Source organism: Erpetoichthys calabaricus, chromosome 2 (assembly GCF_900747795.2).
Source record: "Erpetoichthys calabaricus chromosome 2, fErpCal1.3, whole genome shotgun sequence".
NCBI classification, from domain to species: Eukaryota; Metazoa; Chordata; class Cladistia; order Polypteriformes; family Polypteridae; genus Erpetoichthys; species Erpetoichthys calabaricus.
Window position 1 is genome coordinate 39,855,943 of NC_041395.2, and position 27,253 is coordinate 39,883,195.

General features: G+C 36.2%; 1 protein-coding gene across 1 annotated transcript in view; it reads left to right on the plus strand.

Moving 5' to 3' along the window:
• mettl3 (methyltransferase like 3) overlaps positions 1–25,626 on the plus strand; it is a 41,015-nt gene extending 15,389 nt beyond the window's left edge. Inside the window, exons 5-11 of the mRNA XM_051922301.1 lie at positions 3,481–3,694; positions 9,984–10,171; positions 12,303–12,341; positions 12,617–12,725; positions 12,897–12,962; positions 19,057–19,169; positions 25,364–25,626. Of these exons, the coding sequence (XP_051778261.1) occupies positions 3,481–3,694; positions 9,984–10,171; positions 12,303–12,341; positions 12,617–12,725; positions 12,897–12,962; positions 19,057–19,169; positions 25,364–25,475 (841 nt within the window). The 3' untranslated portion in view covers positions 25,476–25,626. The remainder of the gene's footprint in view (positions 1–3,480; positions 3,695–9,983; positions 10,172–12,302; positions 12,342–12,616; positions 12,726–12,896; positions 12,963–19,056; positions 19,170–25,363) is intronic.
• Positions 25,627–27,253: the final 1,627 nt, after the last annotated feature.

Consider the following 27,253-nt stretch of genomic DNA (forward strand, 5'->3'; position numbering starts at 1 on the left):
AAATTAGAATATTGTGAAAAGGTTCAATATTGAAGACACCTGGTGCCACACTCTAATCAGCTAATTAACTCAAAACACCTGCAAAAGCCTGTAAATGGTCTCTCAGTCTCGTTCTGTAGGTTACACAATCATGGGGAAGACTGCTGACTTGACAGTTGTCCAAAAGACGACCATTGACACCTTGCACAAGGAGGGCAAGACACAAAAGGTCATTGCTAATGAGGCTGGCTGTTCACAGAGCTCTGTGTCCAAGCACATTAATAGAGAGGCGAAGGGAAGGACAAGATGTGGTAGAAAAAAGTGTACAAGCAATAGGGATAACCGCACCCTGGAGAGGATTGTGAAACAAAACCCATTCAAAAATATGGGGGAGATTCACAAAGAGTGGACTGCAGCTGGAGTCAGTGCTTCAAGAACCACCAGCACAGACGTATGCAAGACATGGGTTTCAGCTGTCGCATTCCTTGTGTCAAGCCACTCTTGAACAAGAGACAGCGTCAGAAGCGTCTCGCCTGAGCTAAAGACAAAAAGGACTGGACTGCTGCTGAGTGGTCCAAAGTTATGTTCTCTGATGAAAGTAAATTTTGCATTTCCTTTGGAAATCAAGGTCCCAGAGTCTGGAGGAAGAGAGGAGAGGCACAGAAACCACGTTGCGTGAGGTCCAGTGTAAAGTTTCCACAGTCAGTGATGGTTTGGGGTGCCATGTCATCTGCTGGTGTTGGTCCATTGTGTTTTCTGAGGTCCAAGGTCAACGCAACCGTCTACCAGGAAGTTTTAGAGCACTTCATGCTTCCTGCTGCTGACGAACTTTATGGAGATGCAGATTTCATTTTCCAACAGGACCTGGCACCTGCACAGTACCAAAGCTACCAGTACCTGGTTTAAGGACCATGGTATCCCTGTTCTTGATTGGCCAGCAAACTCGCCTGGCCTTAACTCCATAGAAAATCTATGGGGTATTGTGAAGAGGAAGATGCAATACGCCAGACCCAACAATTCAGAAGACCTGAAGGCCACTATCAGAGCAACATGGGCTCTCATAACACCTGAGCAGTGCCACAGACTGATGGACTCCATGCCACGCCGCATTGCTGCAGTAATCCAGGCCAAAGGAGCCCCAACTAAATATTGAGTGCTATACATGCTTATACTTTTCATGTTCATACCTTTCAGTTGGCCAACATTTCTAAAAATCCCTTTTTTGCTTTGGTCTTAATTGATATTCTAATTTTCCGAGATACTGAATTTGGGACTTTCATTAGTTGTCAGTTATAATCATCAACATTAAAAGAAATAAACATTTGAAATACATCAGTCTGTGTGTAATGAATGAATCTAATATACAAGTTTCACTTTTTGAATGGAATTACTGAAATAAATCAACTTTGTCATGATATTCTAATTTTATGACCAGCACCTGTATATGTTTATAGTAAAATATAATACAAAATATGATGTGGTACTATACAGATGTGCATCAAGAACATTAAAAGAAAAGAAAATAACTCCACACAGTACTGTACTTACAACCTCACAACACCTTAATCATTTCAATATACATCTGAACTAATGAAAAATTAAGTTCTAAACAGTAAAATAAAAGTGCCCAAAAATGTAGAAATTATAAAATGTACAATAAATAAATAAATTTTCATACATGATTCAGGCCAAATGTAATGCTTACAAAATGAAAAGAATACTTGTATTTACAAGTATTTATTTAACAGAAGCTTTTGTCCTGATGTGATTTACTGTACATATGTTCTTCTATAATATGCTACCGTGGCTGTTCGTTTGTCTGTCCAGGATTTTAAATCGCCTGTAGCTCGCAAACCGTTTCACCTACTGACTTGAAATTTGGTACACAGATACTACGTGACGTCTACTAACCGCTTTCGGGGTGAAGATTTGTATTATTCTTTTTATTTTTATTTTATTTTATTGTTGAATCAACTCTCGGCACCGTGCAGCAGGGCGGCCGTGCAGCGCATGCGTATGGGCGCCGTTCTCATTCCCCACCACCTTCGCTAATCATTCTTGAGGCAGATTGAAGACTTAAGTGCCAGCTTAAGTGAAAAATTAAAGAAAACGTACTTAGTAATTGCAACACAAACAGTGACTTAATCAGTTTTAACGCAAAAAGATGCCGACAAAAGAAGAGAAGAAGCGGGCTACTAGGGTGGAGAAAAGAAGAGCTGCTCAGGAAGCAGCAAGTACATCAACCTCTGAGCAAACAAATGGTAAACGTACAGAGAAAGAGGAGGAAAACTAGGAATGTCAGGTCAAGTGTATTCACTGCACGTTATCGTGCAGTATGCTGTTACTGGTTAAATAATAATTAGAGTCACTATGTTAAAGAAAATAATAGAATGTGTTTGGGAAGACACATTTCATGAACACAGATGCACCTCAAGAAATATCCCAAAAAGTAAAGCAAAACAGTCATTGGTAATCTACCAGCATGTACTTACTGTTACCTCGATAACACATAAATCAAATAAACTACTCCATAAATAAATATGTATATATGTGTAGCATGCAGAAATGGTAGAGGATAAAGAAAACAAGTATGTGTTGTTTCAAAAAAGCCTTAGCCATCAAAATTAGTGCAGTAAATGAGGTTTAAAAGGAAGAAGCAGAAAATAGACAGTCTACTACAATATACCCCCACAGAAATTCTAGGTCAAAGAATTAGTTTAGCAAACATATTTGCATTGTTACGTGCCAGGTACATGGTGGTTTTTTTTTTTTAACCAGTGAAGAAAAATTTAATTACAAAATGGAAATGCAGAAATGTGCCATAAATTACCTTATGAAACAAACATGGAGTGACTACACGAGTTTAGATGCCAAAATGGTATATAACTGTAAGTCAGGGATTTAAAACTCAATTCCTGGGGGGGGCCGCAGTAGCTGCAGGTTTTTGTTCTAGCCTCTTTCTCCATTCCTAACCAATTACTCATGCTGCTAGCACAAACTATGTTGACTTGAAATTGACTTCCATTTTAATTAATTTCTTCTTTATTGAGAAACCAAACACTAATGAGATGCAAAGCGAGCCGAAAGATGAGCAGGCAGAAAGATCTCATGTGTCCTTCAAGCAACATCTCTCTCTATAAAATATTTGAAATAAAAAAAAATAATAATAATGAAGGTCTGAGAAATACTGATCAGCACTGGTCCAGAAAATGTTTGGATTTTGGTCTCAGAAACAAGACAATCAGTGGTGTGAAATAAGAATACTAAAGAAGCATCAAATTGAATAATAGGATTCATTAACAGCTAAATAGGAGATTGTTTGGAGTAGAAATCGTTGCCCTCCAGGGCACCCCTCAGTTAGCAGGTTATCTTTTGGTCTTACTTTGCATCCTTTTATTGTTGTTGGCCACTTAAGTGAAAAATAGTAATTAAGGCATAAACATTATGTTCGACACTCCTGGTCTAAATGCACACTTTTATGTTTCCTTTTTCCAATGGTAGACGCATCATCAACAAGCATACAGATGAAAGTCTAGGTGATTGTTCTTTCCTCAATACCTGTTTCCACATGGACACCTGCAAGTATGTTCACTACGAGATTGACTGCCCGCCTGAAGGGGAGAGCGGGGCTCTAGGGCCTCAAACAATAGGCAGTGAACTTGGCCTTGCTGGTGGAGTGACTGATCCCACAGTTGGTAAACTTTTCCCTTCTCAGGTAAGAGAAATAATATTTTCGAATATAGTTTCACCAGCTATAAACACAGGTTTAAGCTGTAGTGATGTGATAATACTTTTCTTGAATTATAATTATCATAAACTGAACCTTACAGCACATTAGGGTATATCATAAAGTAGGGTTGGTAGCCTTGCATTAATTTGATGTTACTCTACGTCAGTTTTTCTAATATTCTGACTAAATCCTGTTTTGCACTCGTTCTGTTGATTCAAATGGATTTTAACTAAGGTTTTGCCTTTTATGGTGTGAGAGTTGATTGTCTCCCTAACTTGTATTATTATTGTGTTTTTCTGAATGGACTTAATTGGAAGCCTAGATTTGAGTAACCGTAAATGAGTTGCTTTCCTGGTAAACTCTCTGTCTACTCATCAGCTAGGGTCCAACTTTATTAAAACAAGTGAAGCCCAAGTTTTAACATGAAAATCTGTTGTGCACAGTAAAATATTTCATTGCCATTCAAAAACAAATAAATAAATGTCAAGACGGACCAATTAAGAAGTAAAATTAAACTGAAGCCAGTAACTTATCTTTGAAGTAAAAAAAATGTGTTGTAATAAAAATCTGTAATCCTAGTGGAATGCCTATCTCTGCTAAATAATATATGAAATATTCTTGACATTTGATTTTGATTATGCATGCTTATTATGCATAGATACTGGTGAGAAATTAGGAATACCTTTGCAGTATTATAAACATCTAATCAAACAGACTGCAGTTAAAACTTTTCCCAGAGACGTAAAATCACTGGCTGTTTCAGTATAGTGGCATACCGTAAATGCAGTACTAGAGTCTTTCAGGAAAAAAAGAATCCAGCATTGTTTCATTGTTTTCTGAATTTATATTTAATGTCACTCCAATCTGAACACCATCTCTTCCTAGGAAACTAATGGTGAACTCCATATTTAGTCAGATGTACAGCTGTCAGTGGCTTTTAATTCTTAGCAATACTGTACTATTAATGTTGAAGTACATTTATAACTTGAATTTAGTTTGATTTTAAATATTTTTAATAATTCTAAACCTGTTGGGAGAGGAAATTAATACCCAAGTTTCATAATTAGCCAGGAAAACCTTATTTACATTTACAGCTTTTCATCTGTTATTCTTCGTTGGCGTTATATTTCACTTCGAAAAAACGAGTCAAAAATGTTTCATTTTTTTCTCAATAAAAAAAATGTTATGACATGTAACAGAAACTTGTATATATCAAAACATCAACATAAATACAGCAGGAAAGGTACATCTAGTGTCTATTGCTGTACTGATGCAAATTTAGTATACAAGTAGATAGATATGTCCTTCATGTGACTTTTTAAAACAGTTACCAATGCACAGCCCTATGTTGCAATCAGGACAGTAGAAGTATGTTTATTGTGCACTTTTCTGATATTTTTTCTGTGGCTTTAGCATAAGAGGGGAGAATGACAGTGCCTGATCTGCATAAATGACACTCCCCTTGTGTTATTATAGGTTAGTGACCTTCACATTTTCCCAACAGGCACATTGACAGCTGCTGCATTGTGAACAGTGCTTAGGGGGCTAACATCTTTTTTTGTCTTTTACTTGATCACAATCATTTTGCCACACAAATACTTGCATGGGGAGCCTTCCAGCAACCAAATTCACAAGGCATATAGCGGCAATTCGGTCATACAGTGCTGTATGCATCAGCTTCACTATCCGAGTGAGCATGTGATAAGTCGCATTGTCATTACTTTCACTTGATTCAATTAGTAGTTCATTTTAGGGGTGGGTGGAATGGCCACAAATGTACAGTATGTTGTGATATTAAAAATGATGACAGTTATGGTATATATCACAGTATCATTTACGTATGTGTATATACTTTTATAGACTGAATTCAGTATTGGCTAACAGAGGGTAGTTGCATTGTGATGTTTCCTTTCATAAGGACTATTTTAATCTACTAATGTAATAATCAGGGGTGCACATAAGTGGTACGCATGCGCTATCAAAATAAACAGTGTGCGCCAGATCTAATGTTGTAACACGCGTTTGCGTACCTAAGATTTTAGGAAAGATATGTCCTAAACATTGGACTGCAGTATGAGCCACTGCTTTTGTAACTTTCTTCATTCATGAAAATGTCCAAGAAGCAAGTTCCATTAAGCAATTACTTTGGTGTTCCTCCACCTCCAAAGAAACACCAGAGTGATCCTGAACCACAAAAGAAGTATGCGTTCTCTGAAAAATGGCTGCAGGAGGTCAGCTAGCTTCAAACGAATGACGCCCGCACTGAAATGTGGTTCAAACTATGCCGTGAAAATCCCACTGTGGCGGATAAAAACATGCCTTTTATACAGATACTAAAAACTTCAATCATCCAGCTTTTGATAAGCATGCAAATAGTAGAGAGCACCAGAAAGTAGTGCAAGTGGTTGATAACATGCACAGACAGGACCAGAGGCCCAGTGGTCCGATCGACAGATGGCAAGAAAAGCTGACTGAAGAACAGCATCAGGCACGGAGTATTTTTGTTGGCCTTTCACAAAGCGAAATATGCACGTCCTATGTGTTCATATGAGGAGGATATTCCGCTTCTCAAGAGGCTTGGAGTTAATGTCGGGACTGGTTATCATTCTCGAGAAGGTAGGTGGCGTATCATGCAGTGCATCACACAGACAATAACTTCAGATTTGAGTGAAAAACTGAAATCAACTGAATTTTGGGGTGTCCTCTTCGATGGATCAGAAGATATAACAAAAATGAAGCAGGAAATTGTGTACATTGTTTCTGTGTCCAGCAACGGACAGTTCAGCTCAGATTTCCTTGTAATAATTAACCTGGGGGCCAATCGAACAGCACAGGACATAGTGGATGGACTTGTTCAACTGTTTCATACTTGTGGTTTAGCGGAGTGGAAGATGAAGCTGGTCTCAGTATGCACTGACGGAGCCGTTGTCAACGTTGGAATTTACAACGAGGTCATTCCAAAATGACGTCAGATGGTGGACATCGGGGATTCCCTTGTGCATATTCTGTGCATCACCCACACCCTGGAGAACTGCGCCAAGTCAGCTGATCACACGGTCCCATACTGTGAGTCATTTAATCAATCCATGGTGAAGTTGCTAAGCTTTTACTTACAGAAAGGGGGTGCAAAGCGAATTGTAAACTAAAGCAGATCTGTGAGGAGAAAGACATTGCTTTTGTCAAATGTGGAAAATTTAATGATATCAGAAGGTCTGCATGGAGACAGGAGACTCTGTTGAAAATATGGAGAATGTTACCAGCCATTCAGATTCAAGTGGCAACAAGTGATAACAGTAGCCTAAAGCATATCTGCACAGAGCATTTTCGTTGTTTTCTAGCCAACATGCTTGATATTGGGAACATTTTACAGTTCACCTCCCTCAGGTTCCAGCAAGAGAATCTGACTATTGGTGAATGCAAAGATGAGCTTATGATTGCTATTGGACAGCTGACACTACTGATGGACAGTGAGGGTAAGTACAGGAAGGAGACTGTGTCACATGCTGGTGCTGACAGGGACAAGACTGATGTGTTGAGAGCTCTAATTCACGAGTTTGAAAGCAGATATGAATCTTTCAAATCATGTGATTACTTTTTGATTTTTGATCCAACAACTTGGCCTCTTGAAATAAAAGACCTCCACAGTTTTGGCAACACAATACTTAGTAACATCCTTGAGACATATGAGGCAAGCATGTCTGTTGACAGAGTCTCCACTTTAAGAGAGTGGATGTGTTTAAAGCAAGCAGGAAAACATTTGGCAGCCTCCTCTGTGCATGACCTGGTTGCTCCAACACTCAGAAAGTCCTTCTGTTGTCCCTTACCCTGCCCTTGAGCAGTGCTGCATGTGAGAGGGGATTTTCATATCTGAATATAATAAAAAACAAGTACAGGTCCTGCCTGTCAGACTCTCACCTCTCATCTCTGATGCACATCCTGTTGTCTAAGTTCACAACAGAGACCTTTGACCCAAAGCCAGCTGTTGACTTGTAGATGCAAACAGCTAATCGCAGGCTGAACCAGGGAGAAAGGAGCAGGCCTAGTACATCTGTGTCTTCTACTATTTTTGAAATAGAGGAAGACAGTCAGGAGGGGAGTGATGATGATGACATAAGATAACTTTCAGTGCTTTTAAATAGCAGTAACTGTTGTCAGTGCTTAAAAAGCAACAAACCCAGGTTCTCCTCTGAGATACAAGACCAAATATGTTATGTGCACCCCTGGTAATAATAATATTAATAATACATTCTATTTATATAGTACTTTTTCCATGCTCAAAGTGCTTCACAGAATTTGAAAATGAACCACAGGGAAAAAACATAAAAAAAAGATCAAATATACAAAACTATGCACAAAATAATATAAGTATAAACACTAAAGATAAAAACAGTAAGCACAAAGCTTTGAATTAAAATAACAAGCAATAAACCACAATAAAATTTAAAAAAAAATGCAAATACTACAAGAAAAGCCTGCACAAATAACAGAATTTGTGATACAAATGCAAATCCAACTGAGCACTTGGATAGAGAGGTAAACTGAAAGAAAGGGTCAGAAAGCCATTGTCAGGGTCAGTTAAATACCTTTTTGAACAGATGTGTTTTAGTTTGTTTTCTAAAATAATAATTTGAGTCTGCTGATCTAATCAATATATATTCAAAATATATTTATTGAGCAACATAAAAAATAAGAACTGAACATGAAATAAACATATATTCTAATCTTTGAAAATGTGCTGTATAGACTATGGTAAAAAAGAAAGAAGATTTACAATAAAAAAATAAATATTCAAAGAGCTATTCTTCCCAATTCATTTGGTTCCCTATTGAACAGCCTTTACACTTATCACATGACTGATTTCCAAAGTCCTCTTTCTACAGAAATCAAAGTTGCTAGACAATTTTTTTGAAAGATATTCTAATGAAGACGCATCATTACTTGTATGAAAGAAAATGTGTCTCATTCCATTGTTTTCTGACTTTTAAAATATACAGCATTTCAACATACGGTAATTAAAAGATGTAAAACTAATTCTTATTGTTGTCTGCTTATCTTTATTAAAACTTAGCTTTCTACTGCTTTTTTGAAAACACTGAATTTCCCTTGGTGCCCCAAGCATGTGCTCATTTTGCCTAATGATTACTCCAGGGATACTTTATTATCTTTATCATCAGTGGTTGAAGTGGAACAAATAACCATACTCTTTTTATCAGTTTCTTCAACTAACACAGGAGTGAGGAAATGACCCTCTTCAAACTTCAAAGACACAATCACATCTAAAAGAATTTTGGGTGGGGTTGATATGGGGTACGGACCAGTTCAGAGGCAGTGGTGTAAAAGAGTTGTGTGCTGTGAGAAGTGCTGTCTACGGTATGTCTGAAGGTAACGGGACGTCCATTCCCCGCCACGCACCGTCACTTTTGCGACAAGTAACAAGCCTACTTCCTAATGTGTTCTACTATGGTAAAAATGGTAAAAAAAAATTTTAAAAAATCTTCTGGTTGACAAATTACTATTGGTGTCTCATTTCTATAATTTCTGCTGATATAACGCACACCACTAGTTCAGTTTCAGTTTGTTCTAAAACTGACTTTACAGCTTCTTGTCTTATGGTTGAAGGCTCTGCTCCAATATTGAATACTGATGAGTTTTTAGAGTGGCAGAAGGAATAGAAATATTCATAATATTTTTGCAGCATGTTATTTTTTATCCAATAGATGGCAGCAGAATACTGTCCTAAGAGTTGTCATTGCTTAAAAGAGGATAATTGGGTTTAACACCAAGGAGGTTACATTGTTTTTCAGTATTTTATATGCTGTAGATAACAGTTATAGAATGGAAGCCAGTGGTCTTGCATTAGCAAACTGTAAGTGAGTTATTAGCAAATATAAACTCTTGCAAGATAATAAAATTCCCTGCGAGGTCCACACAGCTCTATCTTGTAATTGAGTAGCCTGATCAGGAAGTTGCAAAAGGGATTGGCATGAGTTAATTGTTAGACAGCTGCAAAGAAACAAAGGACTCCCATGGTTCTTATTTGCATAGTTAAATATTACATTTGTACTGCAGATTCTTTTTAGTATCATTGTTTCTAATCTAGTAGTTCATAGCCAATTATCGTTTCGAACATACAGACTTATGTGCAGCTACTCAGATGCAGTTGCTAACTCTTCAAATAGATACCTTAAAATGTAATGTCAGTGGCCAATTTAATTTTTTGGTTTTTTTTTATGTAAATTTACCATGACTTTGATGTTCCTATTCTGTTTTCTAGTGGATCTGTTGTGATATCCGTTACCTGGATGTTTCAATCCTTGGAAAGTTTGCAGTGGTGATGGCTGATCCACCATGGGACATCCACATGGAGCTTCCTTATGGTACGCTTACAGACGACGAGATGAGAAAACTAAATGTCCCTGCGCTGCAGGATGATGGCTTCCTTTTTCTATGGGTCACTGGCAGGTCAGGAAATCCTTGTGGATGTGCAAAATTATTGATAACAAACAAATTTGTCCTCTTCCTGTGTTCTATTTCTATTTCTGAGCAACTTCAAGATTTATTTACAAGTTCGCATGTTATTAATGGCAAATTCTAAAACTTTCCTCTTACGTTCAAGTGCAAAGTCGGGTTGATGAATGTTAGTCTTCAAAACATGGATGTAAGTTTTTTATTTTTTTTAAACAGGAGTTAGCACAGTTATTTTCTGAAATTATTTCATTAACTGAAAATCAAGTAATATTTTCTGTTTATATGTTAAAAACTAGATTTAACATGAAATGCTGAATATGGTGTGGTTGCACCATAGGTTTCTGATTCCTATTTTTTGTCTTGGATATCAATAAAAAGGTTCTGCTTTATTCCCTTACTGTAACAATTAAAAGTAGTTAAATGGGATAGACATTATTTTTCCAAAAACAGATACTGTAATGCAGAGATTTGATACTGTTAATAACATACATCAATGCAGCTTTTAGAGTAGTCACTTCAAAAATGAGCATTTCAGAGAAGGCTTATGATTATAACATGCTATTAAAGTTGCTATTTGAAATAATAATTGGCTAATCATTATTTAATAAGCATTCAATACATTTTCTAAATTATATACAATTCTTTAGACATTTTGGATGTAAACAAATGTAAGTTATTGTAGCAAAGACAAGAAAATTGGTTCCAGATTTTTTTTTTTTTTTGCAAACAATAACTCTGAATGGTTATTAGCACATTAATTACATCAAACATTAGAGGAGGATATACAGTATGTGTATGTACCCACATTATAGATACTTAGACGTTAAATGTTCTGGTAACACTTTAGGTACTGCAAAAAAAGCATCTATTACTCTTTTACTCTTATGTAACAAGACCTTAATAAATGCTTCTTTTAGTTTTAATGACACTTACAAGGCATTAATAAAATGGTTATTCATCTGTACAATGTGGTTTACTACAATAACTACACTTTGGAATGGTCAGAAATGTTTTAAGTGAGATATTGCATACTGGTAATTTAACCAGCATATCAAATGCTGCACTGCACAGAGATGAGTAACCTATTTATAGAAGTGTCATTAGCACCACAAGAAGCCTTTGTTAAGGTCTTGTTACATAACAGTAAATGAGTAATAGATGCATGTTTGCAGTACCTAAAATAAAGTGTTAGTAATGTTCTGTTTTGCCACATTGTCTACTTTCAGGGTACGCAATTATTGTCCACTGTACTTTCCAATCTGTACTTCAATGTCATTTAAGTAAAAAAAAAAAAAAGAATTCTCCATTTTGTTTTAAAGCATATCTAAGTATTAATTGTTAATTCTTATTTTTTTACTTAAAATGTATAAAAGAAGAATTGGGTTTATATTAAGTAAATATTAATTAATTAAATATTAAATGATTGTTTAAAATATTTCTGTAAGTAATATGTAAAGATGGATCATGCAATGGAAGAATATCTATTCAACATGTTAATACATTAGACCGTAACTCCTAAATATTTAACCTTACACAAATCTTGTAATTTGCCGGTTAATAATTATATTAATTTGTAGTTTAATATGTGCATTTGTTTACACAATATAATTATTACTTGATTAGCATTGAGCAAAGAATATAGGATAAAATAACCATTTAAAGATGTTACATGTTGTTTTTTGTTTTGTTTTTTTATGAAGCAGTGATTCCTGTAGATTCAGGGGGGGAAAGTTAAATCCAAAGCTTTAGAACAGGTTGGAAAATGTATTTTTAGCTTCTGCACTCTTGCACCTTCCCAGCTATCTGTCTTTGTCTATGTAATATTTTGTAGCACCAAATAGAAGGGAAGCAGGGCAGGCAGATATAAGAATTTCATGAAAGGTGTATGTTCGCAGTTTTGGGGAATCACAGTGCCATTTTGTTTAGATTGTTTTGGTGGCTTTTCTTCAATGAGCTTGTCTCTTGTTTTTTTTATTACTGCACAGTGAGATACATACTTTTTTGCATTGTCTCATTACTTACGAAGTAATCAATACTAGAATGGGAATGCGAAAGGCAAATGTAGAATCTTCAAGGTTATGTCGGCTGGCACAATGTGTAACATATTCCCTCTGTATCTTTTCAGAGCGATGGAGCTTGGTCAGGAGTGTCTTAAATTGTGGGGGTAAGTTTTCATATTAAAGAAGTTGTTTTGGGGTTCATTGGAAATCTGGGGCTGTGTATATCTAAGGGTACTCTGTGATGGACTGCTATCCTATCCATAGTTTCTTTCTTCCTTACACCAGGAGACGAGATCTCACTCCCTTACACCCACCTTTTAATGAAAAAGTATATTCAGAAAATAGATTGAGGCTGAAATAAGCTACTACTTTTGAAAGTTTACATTGCCTGTGTGATTGAATTTTTTTTAATACTGTACTACCTTTATTTATTCTTCAGGTATGAGCGTGTAGATGAGATCATATGGGTAAAGACTAACCAGCTACAGAGAATTATCCGGACAGGAAGGACTGGCCATTGGTTAAACCATGGGAAAGAGCACTGTTTGGTAGGAATATAATTTGATAGAATTTAATGTCCAGCTTGCAATATTTTTTTCATTTATCTGCTATTTATGTTGGTTCTGTGACATAACAAATGATGCATGGTTTGCTGGTGGTTTGTAAGTTGAACAGACCTTTTTAATTTTTTAAATATATTTTTGTTCTCTGGTTCACAGGTTGGAGTGAAAGGTAGCCCTCAGGGATTCAATCGTGGCCTTGACTGTGATGTCATTGTAGCTGAAGTAAGTCCAGTATCCTTCAATTTCAATTGTAACTTCTACCAATTCATGTGGTTATATAAAGGTTGGCATGTACAGTGATATTAGGTCTATATATATATATATATATATATATATATATATATATATATATTAGGGCTGGGAATTGCGTTTAAAAAAAATGAATTGCATAATTGTAGGAAATTCATCATGATTAATCTCATCTAACATTAAAACATGCAATCATAAAATAAATACTTAAATCATGAAGTAAATATATGTTGAATCACAAAATTAATGTGGAATTAACACAAAGGAATTTTTTAAAAATTTAATGGCATAGTTTAAACTTAAACTGTGACCTGCAACTTGTATTTTTAACAAAATAATATTTGAGCGAGTACATCTTGAATTTAAATGCAATCCTAAAAGGCAAGTTGAAAACCATGGAATAAGAAAATGAGGCCAGTGTATTAATTCTCAAATTGTTACGGCATATTAGACACAGAAGTGTCAAAGTAAAATTAAGCATTCAAAATGACTGTAGACTTTGAATGTATTGCTAAAGACCAGCTTCATTGAAATAAGCATCTCTTAAATGGGCATACATTAAAACGTGTTCATCACCATCAACGACTTTAATTATACTGTGAATAAATGTTTTTCAACTGGTGTGCAATGAGAGCTACCCAGGTGTGCTATATAGGACCAAATGTATGTGCGGGCAAAGGGACAAAGTAGCTGGGAAAATGTGTCCAAAGTGCTCAGTGCTGTGTCTGTGAATACCAACCTTTTTATTTTTTTGCTGGCATGTCTGATAGTCCCCCCCTAGTGTATAGATTTAGTGCTTTTGTGGTTAGCAGAATCGTGGTGTGCCTTGGGATTTTTTTGGGTTGCAAAAAGTGTGCCAACATAGAAAAACTGTTGGAAAACACTGCTGTACCTACACATTTGCTCCTGGCACACTAAAAAAAAAGTTCTCTGTAGCACCTGTCTCACTTAAAAACTGACACCATGCATTACTTGGGTGGTTATGTTGCATTTTTTGCATAAATTAACAAAGATACTGTAAACTGAAATAATATGGATAATCCATTACACTTCTGTTTTATAGAATTTTGTCATTATATTAGGGCAGTAAGCACTGTAAGCTAGCTGACAGATGGGCAAGTTAAATACATAGGTACACAAGACTTATTTTGGCTTTAGTGCCACTCAAAGAAAACGTCTTTTGCACGTATGTGATATGACATTGATTCAATCTTCTTACAGAAACATGACATGAAAAAAAAGAGTAAAATTTTCACCTTTGCTACTTTTCTTTAGTATTGCTCCAGGGCTACCACAACCCCCGTTCTTCCCACTCCCCTGCATCTATGTCAGTATGCCTAAATCAAGGAAATGAATATCAGTACCAGTTAGGGGTGCGCAATATGGACCAAAAATCATATCTAAATATTTTTTAGCTGAATGGCGATATGTGATATATATCTCAATATTTTTTTCTTCCCATAAACTAATAACAAAAAGACAGTTCTGAGTCAATGCCACATGTCTTAAATGTCACACAGGCACTTTTCTTAACATACAGCTGTAGATATACATGAGAAATGGCTCAAAAATAAACTATCAGCATATATTAAATAATAATACTCATTGAATAAAAGAAAATATTTTTTTTCCTGCATAACAAAAGACTCACAGCTGTGCAATTAAGAAAATGTAAACAAAAAAGATACAGAGCAAAAATAACAAAAGGCTCTTTAAAAAGTAGGTTTCCACTGCAGTAGAGAGTTCTTTCTTTACCAAAGTGCTTCCTCCTGTGTGTAGTCCTGTCCAAACATCTATGACTTTGTGCAAAAAAAAAAAAAAAAAATGTAATAACTGACAAAACAGGACAAGTGACAACTGGCCCAGGTGATGCGGATATCATCCATACTATGTCCTGTAACACAAAATAAAAACTTTAGAAATTACTTTCACTTTTATGTAAAAAGGCAGATCACTCGAAGGCAAATTAACATCCATCTGTGTTTAGTAGAGATATATAAGATTTGACTATGCGTGTAAACTGTGTTGTGTAATGTGTAACCTACAAATGGTTTTAGTTAAACCATTTTGGTAAAATCACCAGCAAATGAGTGAAACAGATATATTTTTAGACATTTTCAATCTCAAACACTTCTGAATTTATAGTGCATCCCTGTCTCTTCTTAAGCGAAGTGGTGGCTGTGGTGGTAAGGATTTGATGGCGGTCGCTGGTTCCGAATCCCACAACCGCTGGAACACTTCTTTGGGTACTTGAGCAAGACCCTTAGCTGCAATTGCTTCGTCCTGGGTATGACATTAACCTGCATCTGGCCCTGGAAGCGGTCCTCCAACTTGCAGAGAAAACTTGGGGGTTGGTGGCAGAATTGGCACTCCAGCCACCGTAAAAAACTTCACACAACTCCACACGGAATTGCGTGGTGCTTAGGCATCACCTGTTGCGCGTCAAGTGTGATGGGTGCAGCCACGTGCTGTACATAGCACATGTTCCCCTTCCCTTTCCTGTCTTTTCTCAGCTGGGGCTCTCATTCATTGTCACAATCCTCAGTCTAACACATGCATGCACACACTCCAATAGGTCCGATAGTTTATGTAACAAAGTTTCAATTTCATAAGTGGTAGCTATATAAGTCTAAACATTTCAAATAGATTATCTTGTGGTTAACAGGCATTGTTAGCTCTGTAAGTGGTTCTATAAAATTTTTTACTTAACCCTTTTAGGGCGGGCATAGGGCGAAAAAAAAGCTGCAAATATCGATAAAACTCACTGTTACGTTATAGTTAGACCTTCTATGCTTGGAGGACTGTTAGACTTTGTTGCCTTGATGTCGAATCCCTGCATGTGTGAGTAGCATAGAGTAAACAACATCTAAAATGGCGTCGGCATTGGGCAAGAGAGTGAAGCGAATATGCAACGCAAAATACTCAGTGGATGACATTTTGCGTATATTTTATTATTTTGAATTGGGCACTGACTTGTTGGACTATGATTTGGTGCAAGTGATCTGGAGATCAAAATCTTAAACGAAAGTGAGGTACTGGCATTAGCTGATCACTCCCCAGCTGACGTGCCCAGCTACTGTAGCTGCCGCTGCCAGATCTCTAACAATCAGCAACAGAACACTGCATGTAGCCACAAACATTTTATGTTGATGTATGTGGTAAACTATTGCTTTGTGTTCTTTTTAGAAACGTGAGTTTTTTGGAAAAATATTCAGCCCTGAGAGAAATGGGGGAAAAAATCAGTGATAAGATAAGCCACTGAATTAGTAATGTCACTCCACTTCTCACTTTTTCTCTCATAAGGCACAGCATGGGTATATGAGTTTGGGGACAGGAGGCTGGGAAGGCTTCATGGTCTGGGCTGCAGCACGCATTTTCACATACTCTTCATACTGCATTTTATGGAGCTGTTGTAAATGGTGGAAAAGATCAGTAGTCCCAAAAGCTTTTGTCAGGACTTGTTTTCTGCATTCTCTACAAAATACATTATTCTGCGGCTCATCTGACACTTTGAACCCGAACCATCTCCAAAGAATTGAACCATTGTTTTCCTTTTTACCAACCAGATCTTTTTAAATAGCTTCCTTCGTGTCTATCTGTTTCCATCCTGTTGCTGCCTGCAGGACTTACCGAGTAAAGCGGCAACTGAGGGGTGAGTTGTGTTCAGAGGGGGAAAGAGGTAGAGCAGGGTGAAGTTGTGCAAGAGACAAACGGGAAGAAGAGAATGGCAAACTGGATGTTGTACAAGTATAATTTTAATGCAACATAGACTATATCGATATAAACAATATTGTCTCATCCTATATTTCGTATGATATGTCGATATTTTTTAAACACTCGATATATCGCCCAGCCTTAGTACCAGTACTGACATGTGGCAAGGCATTGTAAAATGTGTAATTTGAAACTTTTGAATAAAATTTTTGAAGGTATAGTATATAAATATGGTACTGGATGTGGATGTAATTCTTTAGGTTAACACTTAACCTTTTTGTATTATTATTTTGTAATGTAAGAAAAAAAATACATGAAAATGCCACCCTGACCAAAGCACTGCCTGACGCGATCGTCTAGTTGCCGGCCCCGGGTGCGACAATATTTTTTAATGTGTTAAACAGGCCACAATTAATGTGTTAACATTCCTGGACCTAATAAATATATTTTAAAATCATCTTGCTGTGATGTAAGTGGTGGATATCTCCAATCAGTTGTGTGTTCTTTTCTCATTAGGTTTGAACATGTTTTATACTTGTCAATAAATGTGATGATGCCAGGAAAAATCTATCCTAATAAACCAATGTGAAAATACATTTGTTTTTATAAAACCGTCTTCTCTTCTCTTATATAATAGAAAAAATAAGACTAAACAAATTAAGATAGTAAGTTTTTTGAGTTAAGTTAGTTTGTGGAAATCAGAGTAGTGCTTTTTTATCTGTTATATATCAGTATTTGTTTTATGGAACACCACACTCAGGATTGCAGTAAATTACTTTAAAAAAGTACAAGTATGATAAATTTAAAAACATTAGTGTAAGACAAGGCAATTGTCTGATATTGGAGGATGAGTTAAAGAAGGTTTTGCATAGTACGGCAAAAGGGAAGGTGGCTGGACCAGATGGGGTAGTCACTGAAATGTTGATAGCATTTAATGAGTTTGGTATTAAACGCATTAGTCAGTTAGCAAATAAGATTTTATGAGGAGTGTTATTTTCCAAGAGATGTGTAAATCTATATGCATTGCTATTCCAAAGAAACCAGGTACTACAAAGTGTGAGCTACATCAAACTATTAGTCTCATGAGTCAGCTAACCAAAGTGATACTTGAGATGTTATTAAACAAGCTCTGTGGAAGAACGATTGGTGAAGTGTCAGAAGAACAGTAGTTTAATGCCAGGTAAAGGAACACGAAATGTGATTTTTGTTCTCAGGATGTTAGCAGAAAGAGCTGTTGAAACACCGAAAGATATTTATTTATGTTTTATAGATTATGTGAAAGTATTTGATCGTGTGAGGCATAAGCCGTTAGTTGAAATGCTTGAATCTATCATTGTAGATGGACAAGACTTGGAATTATTAAAGAAATGATATTGGGATCAGGAAGCTGCTATTAGATTAAACTGACTTATTAGTGAATATACAGAAGTGAAAAGAGGAACAAGACAACATTTTGTCTTGTGTCCTGATCTTTTTTTGGAGGAATAAAGGATGATGCCATGAATATAAACAATTTGAGGTACACAGACGATAATGTTATTAGCTGATGAAAAACAAAAACTCGTGAATGTGATAATAGTAGAATGTGATAAGAAGGGTCTGGAAATCAACAGAAAGAAATCTTATGTCCTGGTATTCTCAAAGAAAGCAACAAGTCCTTCCTGTAAAACTTTGGTGAAAGGAGAAGCCCAGGAGCAGGTAGATCAGTTTATATATCTAGGAAGCATGTTGATGGCTGATGCGAGAACAGACCAGGAGATAAAGAACCAAATAGCCAGAGCTAAGAATGCTTTCAAAAAGATGGAACATATTTTGTTATCAAAAAGCACGTCACTAACTACTCAATAGCAAATACTGAAATGTTTGGTCAGCTCTTCTGTATGGTTGTTAGAGTTGGGACGATTAGCAAAGCTATTGAGGCATCATTAGAAGCAGTGGAAATGTGGTTTCTCAGAAGGATGATGAATACATCCTGGATTGAAAAGACTACAAATGTAGAGCTGCTGCACGGACCTGTAATGGCTCCGGAATGCTAGATGTTGTTGTGAAAAGATAAATTCAATTTGTTGGTCATGTGTTGCAAAAAGAAAAATTGGAGGAATTAGCATTGACCATACAGATAGATGGTAAACAGGCAGAGTGTCGTCTAACGATTAACGTTTCTTGGCTTGCTACAAGAAGTAACTGGAATGAAGACATTGAACACATTGAGGAATCTCAAATACAGAAATGAGAAAGAAGCCATAGCTGCTGCCCACGTTATGATTCTGGCATAGAGCTTTGAATAAATGAAGTGCAAGACTAAATGTAATCTGAGCCTTATCCTCAATTACAATGTTTTTGTATCTCATAGGTGCGCTCAACTAGCCACAAGCCTGATGAAATCTATGGTATAATAGAGCGTCTATCTCCTGGAACACGGAAAATAGAGTTATTTGGAAGACCACATAATTTGCAGCCCAACTGGTGAGAAACTTTAAAATATAGTTTTATTTAAAAATACCTGTTTAAAATAGTAATGTAATATACACTCTGATGATCTAAGTCACACAGGTAGCAAATATGTTAACATTTTTAAGTTTTTAATGTTTTACTTGTATATACACAGACAAGAAGTTTAGTACCATTTGTTTAATATGGAGCACAAGAGAGGTGAATCAACATGTAAACAAGACTGTCTTAAAAAACTGTCTCTGCCGTGCAGTATGTCTCTGATACCTATGTACTACAAGTATTAACTTGTTTGTGACACCTTATTTAAAATTACCTGTCCACACTTTATTACACTGACCAGTTAAATCAATATTATTCATTTCTGTAATAAATTAGTTAACATTTTCTGGATGAAATGTACATGCTTGTTCTCTCTCATTGCATTATAAATGTGCCTTATATATCGGTATACACATGCATTTCTGATGAATTAGTAGAAAATTCATGAATGAACAGCTAGTCAATCTGTCATTAAGTGCTTAAATAGAACTACTTTGTTGTGATTCAGAACTACTCCATATTACTATGCAAATGCACAAACACCGCCATAAAGAGCAAATGGATGGAATGATTACAATAAAATTAATAAATAAAATTTAAAAAAAAAAAAAAAAAAAAAAGAGCAAATGGTAAGATTTAGATGGGTCTGACCATAAACTATTAAATGTTCCTTCAGGATAGTAGTATTGCTTCATTATCTGCAATTGGGATCAGTTCTTAGTAGTTTTCTGATATATATTATATTTGAATATTAGTGAAATACAGATCTAATGTCCCTCTTACTCATACTGGTCCTGCCTTGACCCATTTTAATATTGTTTTGCTTTTTGTCCTTCGTATTTGAGCTCTGAGACAGCTTTGAAAATTTACAAATGCTGGTAAAAAAGATCATTTAGGGAAACATACTGGGAATGTAGACATTTGATGCTTCATTTATTTTAAGATGTAATGACAAAAGATTTAAAATGTTCTGAAAATAAAAAATATCAAACTCTGCTCTATAAACATGAGGCAAAGTGGTGGATCTGCGCTGGTAATCTGAAGGTTGCTGGTTCAAATCTCGTAAATTCCAGAAGTGATTCCACTTCGTTGAGCCCTTGAGCAAGATCCTTAACTTGCAATTTGCTCTGTTCTGGGTATAATGTTAACCTGCATCCAGCCCAGAAAACAGGTGTTCCAACTTGCAAGGGAAAGTGTGGGTTCTGCTTTGACAAGAAATGGGTAAAACAATTTTCTTTTGCCTGAAATCAAAATTAACTTTTGGTCTGGAAGTTTATGATTACAGCAGGGGTGGACAAATTGCAAATGAATATGCTAGTCTGCTGGACTACCAGCTTTGCAAAGGGGAGAAGGTTACCTACAACCTTTTATAGCAGTATTTTCTTGTTAAATTTTGTTGCCCATGAGTACATAGCACTCTTAAAATATAAACACAATCGGTATCTAGGAAGAGAATAATTTTTAAAAATAGATGATTTTTAAAGATTATGTCACGTTAACGCATGGTCTTTTTCCAATGTACACTAAAGTATATTTTCTAAAATTTAACTAAATGCAGTATTAGTATTCTCAAATTTTGTTTTCAGACCAAATTTAGAACCCGCCAATTAGTTTCTCTGTCAAAAACATCATCAGTTTGACCTTCAGGGTTTTTCAAAAGTACAATATATCCTTTACAGCAGGGGTCCTCAATCACGGTCCTGGAGGGCCGCAATGGCTACAGGTTTTCATTCCAGCCAGTGTCCTTATTAGAACTCAGTCCTTGCTGATAATAAAAGTTGGTGTTTAACTCTATGCCTTGTTAGTGCCTTTACTTATCAAAGACAAATTTTACTTCCTTTGTAGATCAGAGGTCCTCAGTTACAGTCCTGGAGGTCTGCTATGGCTGCAGATTTTCACTTTAACCAATTTCTTAATTAGAATCCTTTTATTTACTACTAAAGCAATACATTTTTTGAGCTTAATTTTAGTTGCCTGTTACCATTCAGAACCCTTAACTGCCTATTTTAGATTTTAGCAGCAATTAAGTTTTCATTGTTGCCTGTTTTCTTAATCAGACATTAGATAATAATGAGATGCTGATAACCAATAAACCAGCAGCTCTCCAGCTAACATGCTTACCATGAAGTATCTCTTATAAAAATGTTTAGAAATGAATGAGAGGGGAATTGGAAGGACCATTAAGTTTAAATATGATAACATGGATAACATTCTCACAGAAGGAAACTACAGTGCAATTAAAACTGCTCTTGGATGAATGCAAGCATTAACAAGTTTAATAGTTCAATACTAAATTTCATCATCAGCATGGACTGCTTTCTAATTAGGAAACTAGTTGGAATAAAAACCTACAGCCTCTGCGGCCCTCCAGGACTGTGATTGAGGACCCCTGCTTTACAGTGTCATACATCTTTAGATGACCACAGCCAGTGATCTGTGTATACAGCTACATTAAACTTGGCCAAGCTCACACCATTAAGTGGGTACTTGTGTTAGTAAAGATGAGATTTAGGTCTGAAAAAGCATGTTCATAGTTTGCAGTGTGCAATCATGAAATGATTCGGCATAGGGATGTTGCTAGCTTTAGCACTTACTTGAGGATTAGCCCCAAGCTATGCTAAAGTCATTACCTCATCATTAAAATCGGAAGGAAAAACCAGGAGGGTCCTCCATGGAGTTTTTGCAGTGTTGATGAGCATTGTCGGAATGATGAACAGGAAGAATAAAGACTAGGTTCTCAAAGATCAGTAGCCAAAGCCTAAGTTCTTTGAACGAGTAGGCAGGAGAGTTCTGCCACGGCTCAGCACTCCTTTTAATTGATTACTTTCACTTGCAACTGGTATTGAGGCACTAATGGTCCATTTTTTTAAAAACACATAACCTAGTATGTGTTGATCATTACCTTATTTATATTGCACCAACATTTGACAATTTTGCCCTCACTAGCCCCAGTTGCTTTACAGCTGTTATTTTTTCTCTTGTTTAGTTTCTAGACTTGCTCCACAATTTTGCTATATTGTTTACTAGCGGCGTATGAGTGGTAAATCTGGTTAATACTTGGCGCATTTGTGCTGGCTGCAAGGGCAGAATGGCAAAAATGATGTCAGAAGTGGCAACATGGAGTGCACGATGGTGAATTTCAAGAGGGGGCTGGTAATGAGCGTTCTAGAATGATGAACTAAGGGCTGAATATGACATGATGGTGGTTTTTTTTTTTGGTTTTTTTTAACCTCTTAAATTCTGCAAACACAGACATGACTCTTCTTCCCTCAGGAGAGTCTCACTTCCTCTGCTGTGAAATTAAGCAATTAAGTATGCAACACTGAACAAACACTGTCACCCACTGACTAGGAGAATATCAACACGTTGATTGAACAGGCTGCTACAAGTATAAATGAATTTTGATTGTGGATTTCATGCGCATTTTTGCATTGCTGTCTTTGTGCAGGCTTCACACTCTTAAGTGTAAACAAGAGTCTGACACCCACGTTAAGATCGTACTTGAAGAATTGGGTGTTTTGTTTTTATCAGTTTGTTTTTGATTAGGAAATTACAGTAATCCCTCCTCCATCGCGGGGGTTGCGTTCCAGAGCCACCCGCGAAATAAGAAAATCCGCGAAGTAGAATCCATATGTTTATATGGTTATTTTTATATTGTCATGCTTGGGTCACAGATTTGCGCAGAAACACAGGAGGTTGTAGAGAGACAGGAACGTTATTCAAACACTGCAAACAAACATTTGTCTCTTTTTCAAAAGTTTAAACTGTGCTCCATGACAAGACAGAGATGACAGTTCCATCTCACAATTAAAAGAATGCAAACATATCTTCCTCTTCAAAGGAGTGCGTGTCAGAAGCAGTGACTGTCTGTCACAGAGATAGAGAGAAAAGCAAACAAATCAGTAGGGCTGTTTGGCTTTTAAGTATGCGAAGCACCGTGGCACAAAGCTGTTGAAGGCGGCAGGTCACACCCCCTCCGTCAGGAGCAGACAAAGAGAGATAGAGAGAGACAGAGTTTGTTTTTCAATCAAAAATCAATATGTGCCCTTCGAGCTTTTAAGTATGTGAAGCACCGTGCAGCATGTCGTTTCAGGAAGCAGCTGCACAAAAGATAGCAACGTGAAGATAATCTTTCAGCATTTTTAGACGAGCGTCCGTATTGTCTAGGTGTGCGAACAGCCCCCCTGCTCAATCCCCCTACGTCAGGATCAGAGAAAGTCAGCGCAAGAGAAAGAGAAAAGTAAGCTGGGTAGCTTCTCAGCCATCTGCCAATAGCGTCCCTTGTATGAAATCAACTGGGCAAACCAACTGAGGAAGCATGTACCAGAAATTAAAAGACCCATTGTCCGCAGAAACCCGCGAAGCAGCGAAAAATCCGCGATATATATTTAAATATGCTTACATATAAAATCCGCGATGGAGTGAAGCCGCGAAAGGCGAAGCGCGATATAGTGAGGGATTACTGTACTGCATAGACCAAAGGCGAAACATCTGGTAGTCTGTGGCGCTTTTCCAGTCTGTAGTTTGGTTGTCCTGATTAACAACTGGTAGTCCCAGGTGTCCAAACTACCAGTTTGTCCACTCCTGTTACAGGTAAACCTAAAACATTTGTTGCTGTCCAATATGTACATCTGTTTCACATTTGCTATGTAAAACTTGGTAAGATGGAGTTTGGACTGCTTCATAAGTAATAGGATAATCCCCTGTTTGCCATGTGTTTGTTTTCTCCAGTTCATGCTTCACTTGATAGCTCATGCACTTGCAAGATAGCCAGCACAAACAAAATGATAAGATAGTATGAGTTCTTAAGCTTAAAGATGTTTGAGCATCATTTATAAGTAATGAGTAAACTGCTTATGTTACAGCAATGTTTTAAGTTAGAACACAGCTTTCTTAATTTGCCTCTACAAAAGAATGAAAAAAACGTGAAAATGTTGAGTAACATAAGGTTATTGTTTACTACCGTAATTCCCAAAACACTGCAAGAATTTACTTTTCATCTTTATACTTAAATGCACACAAATAAATACACATTGCCTCCAACTTAATAGTTACTGCATGCCTTTCCAAGTCCCAGGCAGTTTGTATATAAAATACAGTGTACTCTACAAACACAACAGCTATTTCCTTCACTTCACTGGCTATTACCACAAATTCTGTGTGTTTCAGCACTTTTTATTTTTTTAGTATGATGAAAAAAACATACTTTACATGATAACCATAACATATTTTAAAAGAAAACAAAATTTAAAAATGCAAAACTTAAAATTACAGCTTTGAAAAGTTTTAATCCTCTTTAGTCCTTAGGCATATAATATTTGGTAGCTGTCCCATTTTCAGTTATTACAACCTCACGTCTTTTGTGTTATATTGTAACTGGTTTTCACATTTTGCAGTTTAATATTAGTCAGTCTTTCCCCATGAAATCACTCAAATTTTTGCAGATTAATTTGGGAACAATGATGTGCAGTAATCGTATTTTGTTGTCATTGATTCTTCATGGGATTTAAGTCAAAACTTGAACTGAGCCACTCCAGGAATTTCAACTTATTTTAAGCCATTCACAAGTAGCTTTGCCTTTGTGTTTCATATTATTGTCCTGTTTAAATAATGGTATGATAATGATGATGATGAATATGCTAATAATTACAAAAGCAAAGAAACTGATGGTTATCAGAGTGTAGATGATTGACCGGACATTTGCATCTAAACCAGCAATGACGGAAAGGTCAAAATTTTAAGAATACATAACCCATTATACAGTTACGCCTGGGCAACACCAGGTACTTCAGCTATTATTAAATAACATCATAAATCATCAGTGGGCAAGCATTCACAGTTTTGTATTTAGTCCAATCAATACTGTCCCTTAGTCATGCACAAGTTTAAGCTGGGATGTTTCACAGTTGGAAACTGAGGGCTCTGGGCTGGTCTTTTGTCTCCTTATACTCAAGTTTGAAAGTTGTCTTAGTTAAATGAATAGAAACAATTAAATTGGCGTGTCTGTGAGGGCACATTTTAAGGTTAATCACTTTACAGGAGTTTATAAAAGTTGACAACTATTTAGATAGATGATACTTATTGATCTGAAGGAATATGTAAATTGTAACCTTATAAACCGTTTGGCTGTAATGATTGATGATTATTTGTGCTGTTTCTCTTTCTAGGGTGACCCTAGGGAATCAACTGGATGGCATCCATTTGCTAGACCCAGATGTGGTGGCCAGATTTAAGAAGCGTTACCCAGATGGTGTAATATCTAAACCCAAGAACATGTAGATGGTTGTTCCAATTATAAACATTATTTTTTTAACTTTTTTTTTTAACATGAAAACAAGAGTGATGGACAATTTAATTTTTATTACCTATTTTTTAGAAAAATGATTTTTGTAATGTTTTATTTTTTATTAAATTGTGTACAGTTTTCTCTCATTTGTCTTTTTGTGGATGGTTAAAAATTACATTTACGTTCTTCATGAAGTTTATTGCCCAAAAAACTTTATCTGCCAAACTGAAATGTTTAAAACAAGCACCATCATAACGTTACTGCATAATGAGTCCTCTTTAATTGCATGTCATGTGTGATTATAGGGATGTTATCCAGCTAGTCCTATTTAGAAAAGGCCTCACATAGAACATTTAGCTGACTTTCTGATTAAAGTATCAGATCGGCGTAACAAATGTCATCTGTTAAACCCATTGTAGAATTAAAGACAATGTTCATGTTAAGTCCACATAGTTTGCTTAGTAAAATGTTCTAAAATATGCCTTTCTCGCAAGACATTTTTTTTTAAATCAGTTTAATGATTAATCTGTCCATTTGGTCACTCATACAAAGACAATTGTTAACTTTTTGTATATACAGGGGTGGACAAAATAAAGGAACTACTTAAAATATATTAAGGATCTAATACGAAATTGGGCCCCCTCCTTCTTCAGAACAGCTTCAGTGCATCTTGTAATTCTTCCATATAAATATATATTCATACAAAGCTGGAAATTGCGCCATTTTTAAGAAGGAAATCCTGCAAATCTTTGAGGGGTGAAACTAGGAGAAAATCTATTTTGCACTGTGTGCTCTGGATGTTCCGATAAAAGTTTGATAATTTTTAAATTCAGTATTTGGAAAGGCTCTGGAAGGTGTGTGGGATCATTTTGGTGTTCATGAATCATTCTTTGGTTTGTTTACTCATACTTGTATACTTGCATTATCATCCTAGAATAGTGAAACATAATAAGGGGACAGTGTTTGCAACTTCAGGCACACTAAGTCCTGAAAAAACTGCCTTCTGTTTCTTTCCTTTTGTACAAAATGCAGGAAATCTACAAATGTGAGAAATTGGTTGGCTATACCATTACAGAGTACCCCCCCACACACACATTTAACAGTATGCAGGAGACAGTGTGGGTGAAGGTATCCTTTAACTTTAACTTTAAACCTGTCCAGATGTAGGGAATATGGTGAAAGATGACTCAATAGACTATATTACCTTTATTCCTTTATTCAGGAGTCCAGATATTGTGCTCCTTGCAAAAGCAAAAAGCAGCCCCCTGTCATAAATTTCCACTTTTGGGAAGATCATATTGTAGTTTCTGAAAATGGGTGAAAGTGACTCAATGACTGTTATTCAGTGGCATTGATCAACTGTCCAGTAATTTATCATTCAAATATTGTAGATGAGCTTCAACTTCCATCCTCTGTTTCTCGACCCTAACATAGTTTGTCCATAATTCATATATCCTTTCACTGTTTTTGAAACTGTTCATCTTGACATACCATTGTGCAGTTTTTGTGGCTGATGCACCTGCATTTTGGACACTGCCTATCTGGCTTCTTTGGAACTTTGTTAGTAGTTTCATATTGTTTTAAAAACTCTTACATCAATGTGCTAGTTATCAGGCCACTTTTATAGCTGACGCATATTGGCAATCACCTTAACGTGACTCACTTTAGAAGCTGCATTTGTGTTTATGATTTTATCTCTCCCCTGTACATACTTAAGAAAAATTAAATGTACTAAACCAACTTATGGTGCAACAAAATTTCAATTTTTCCT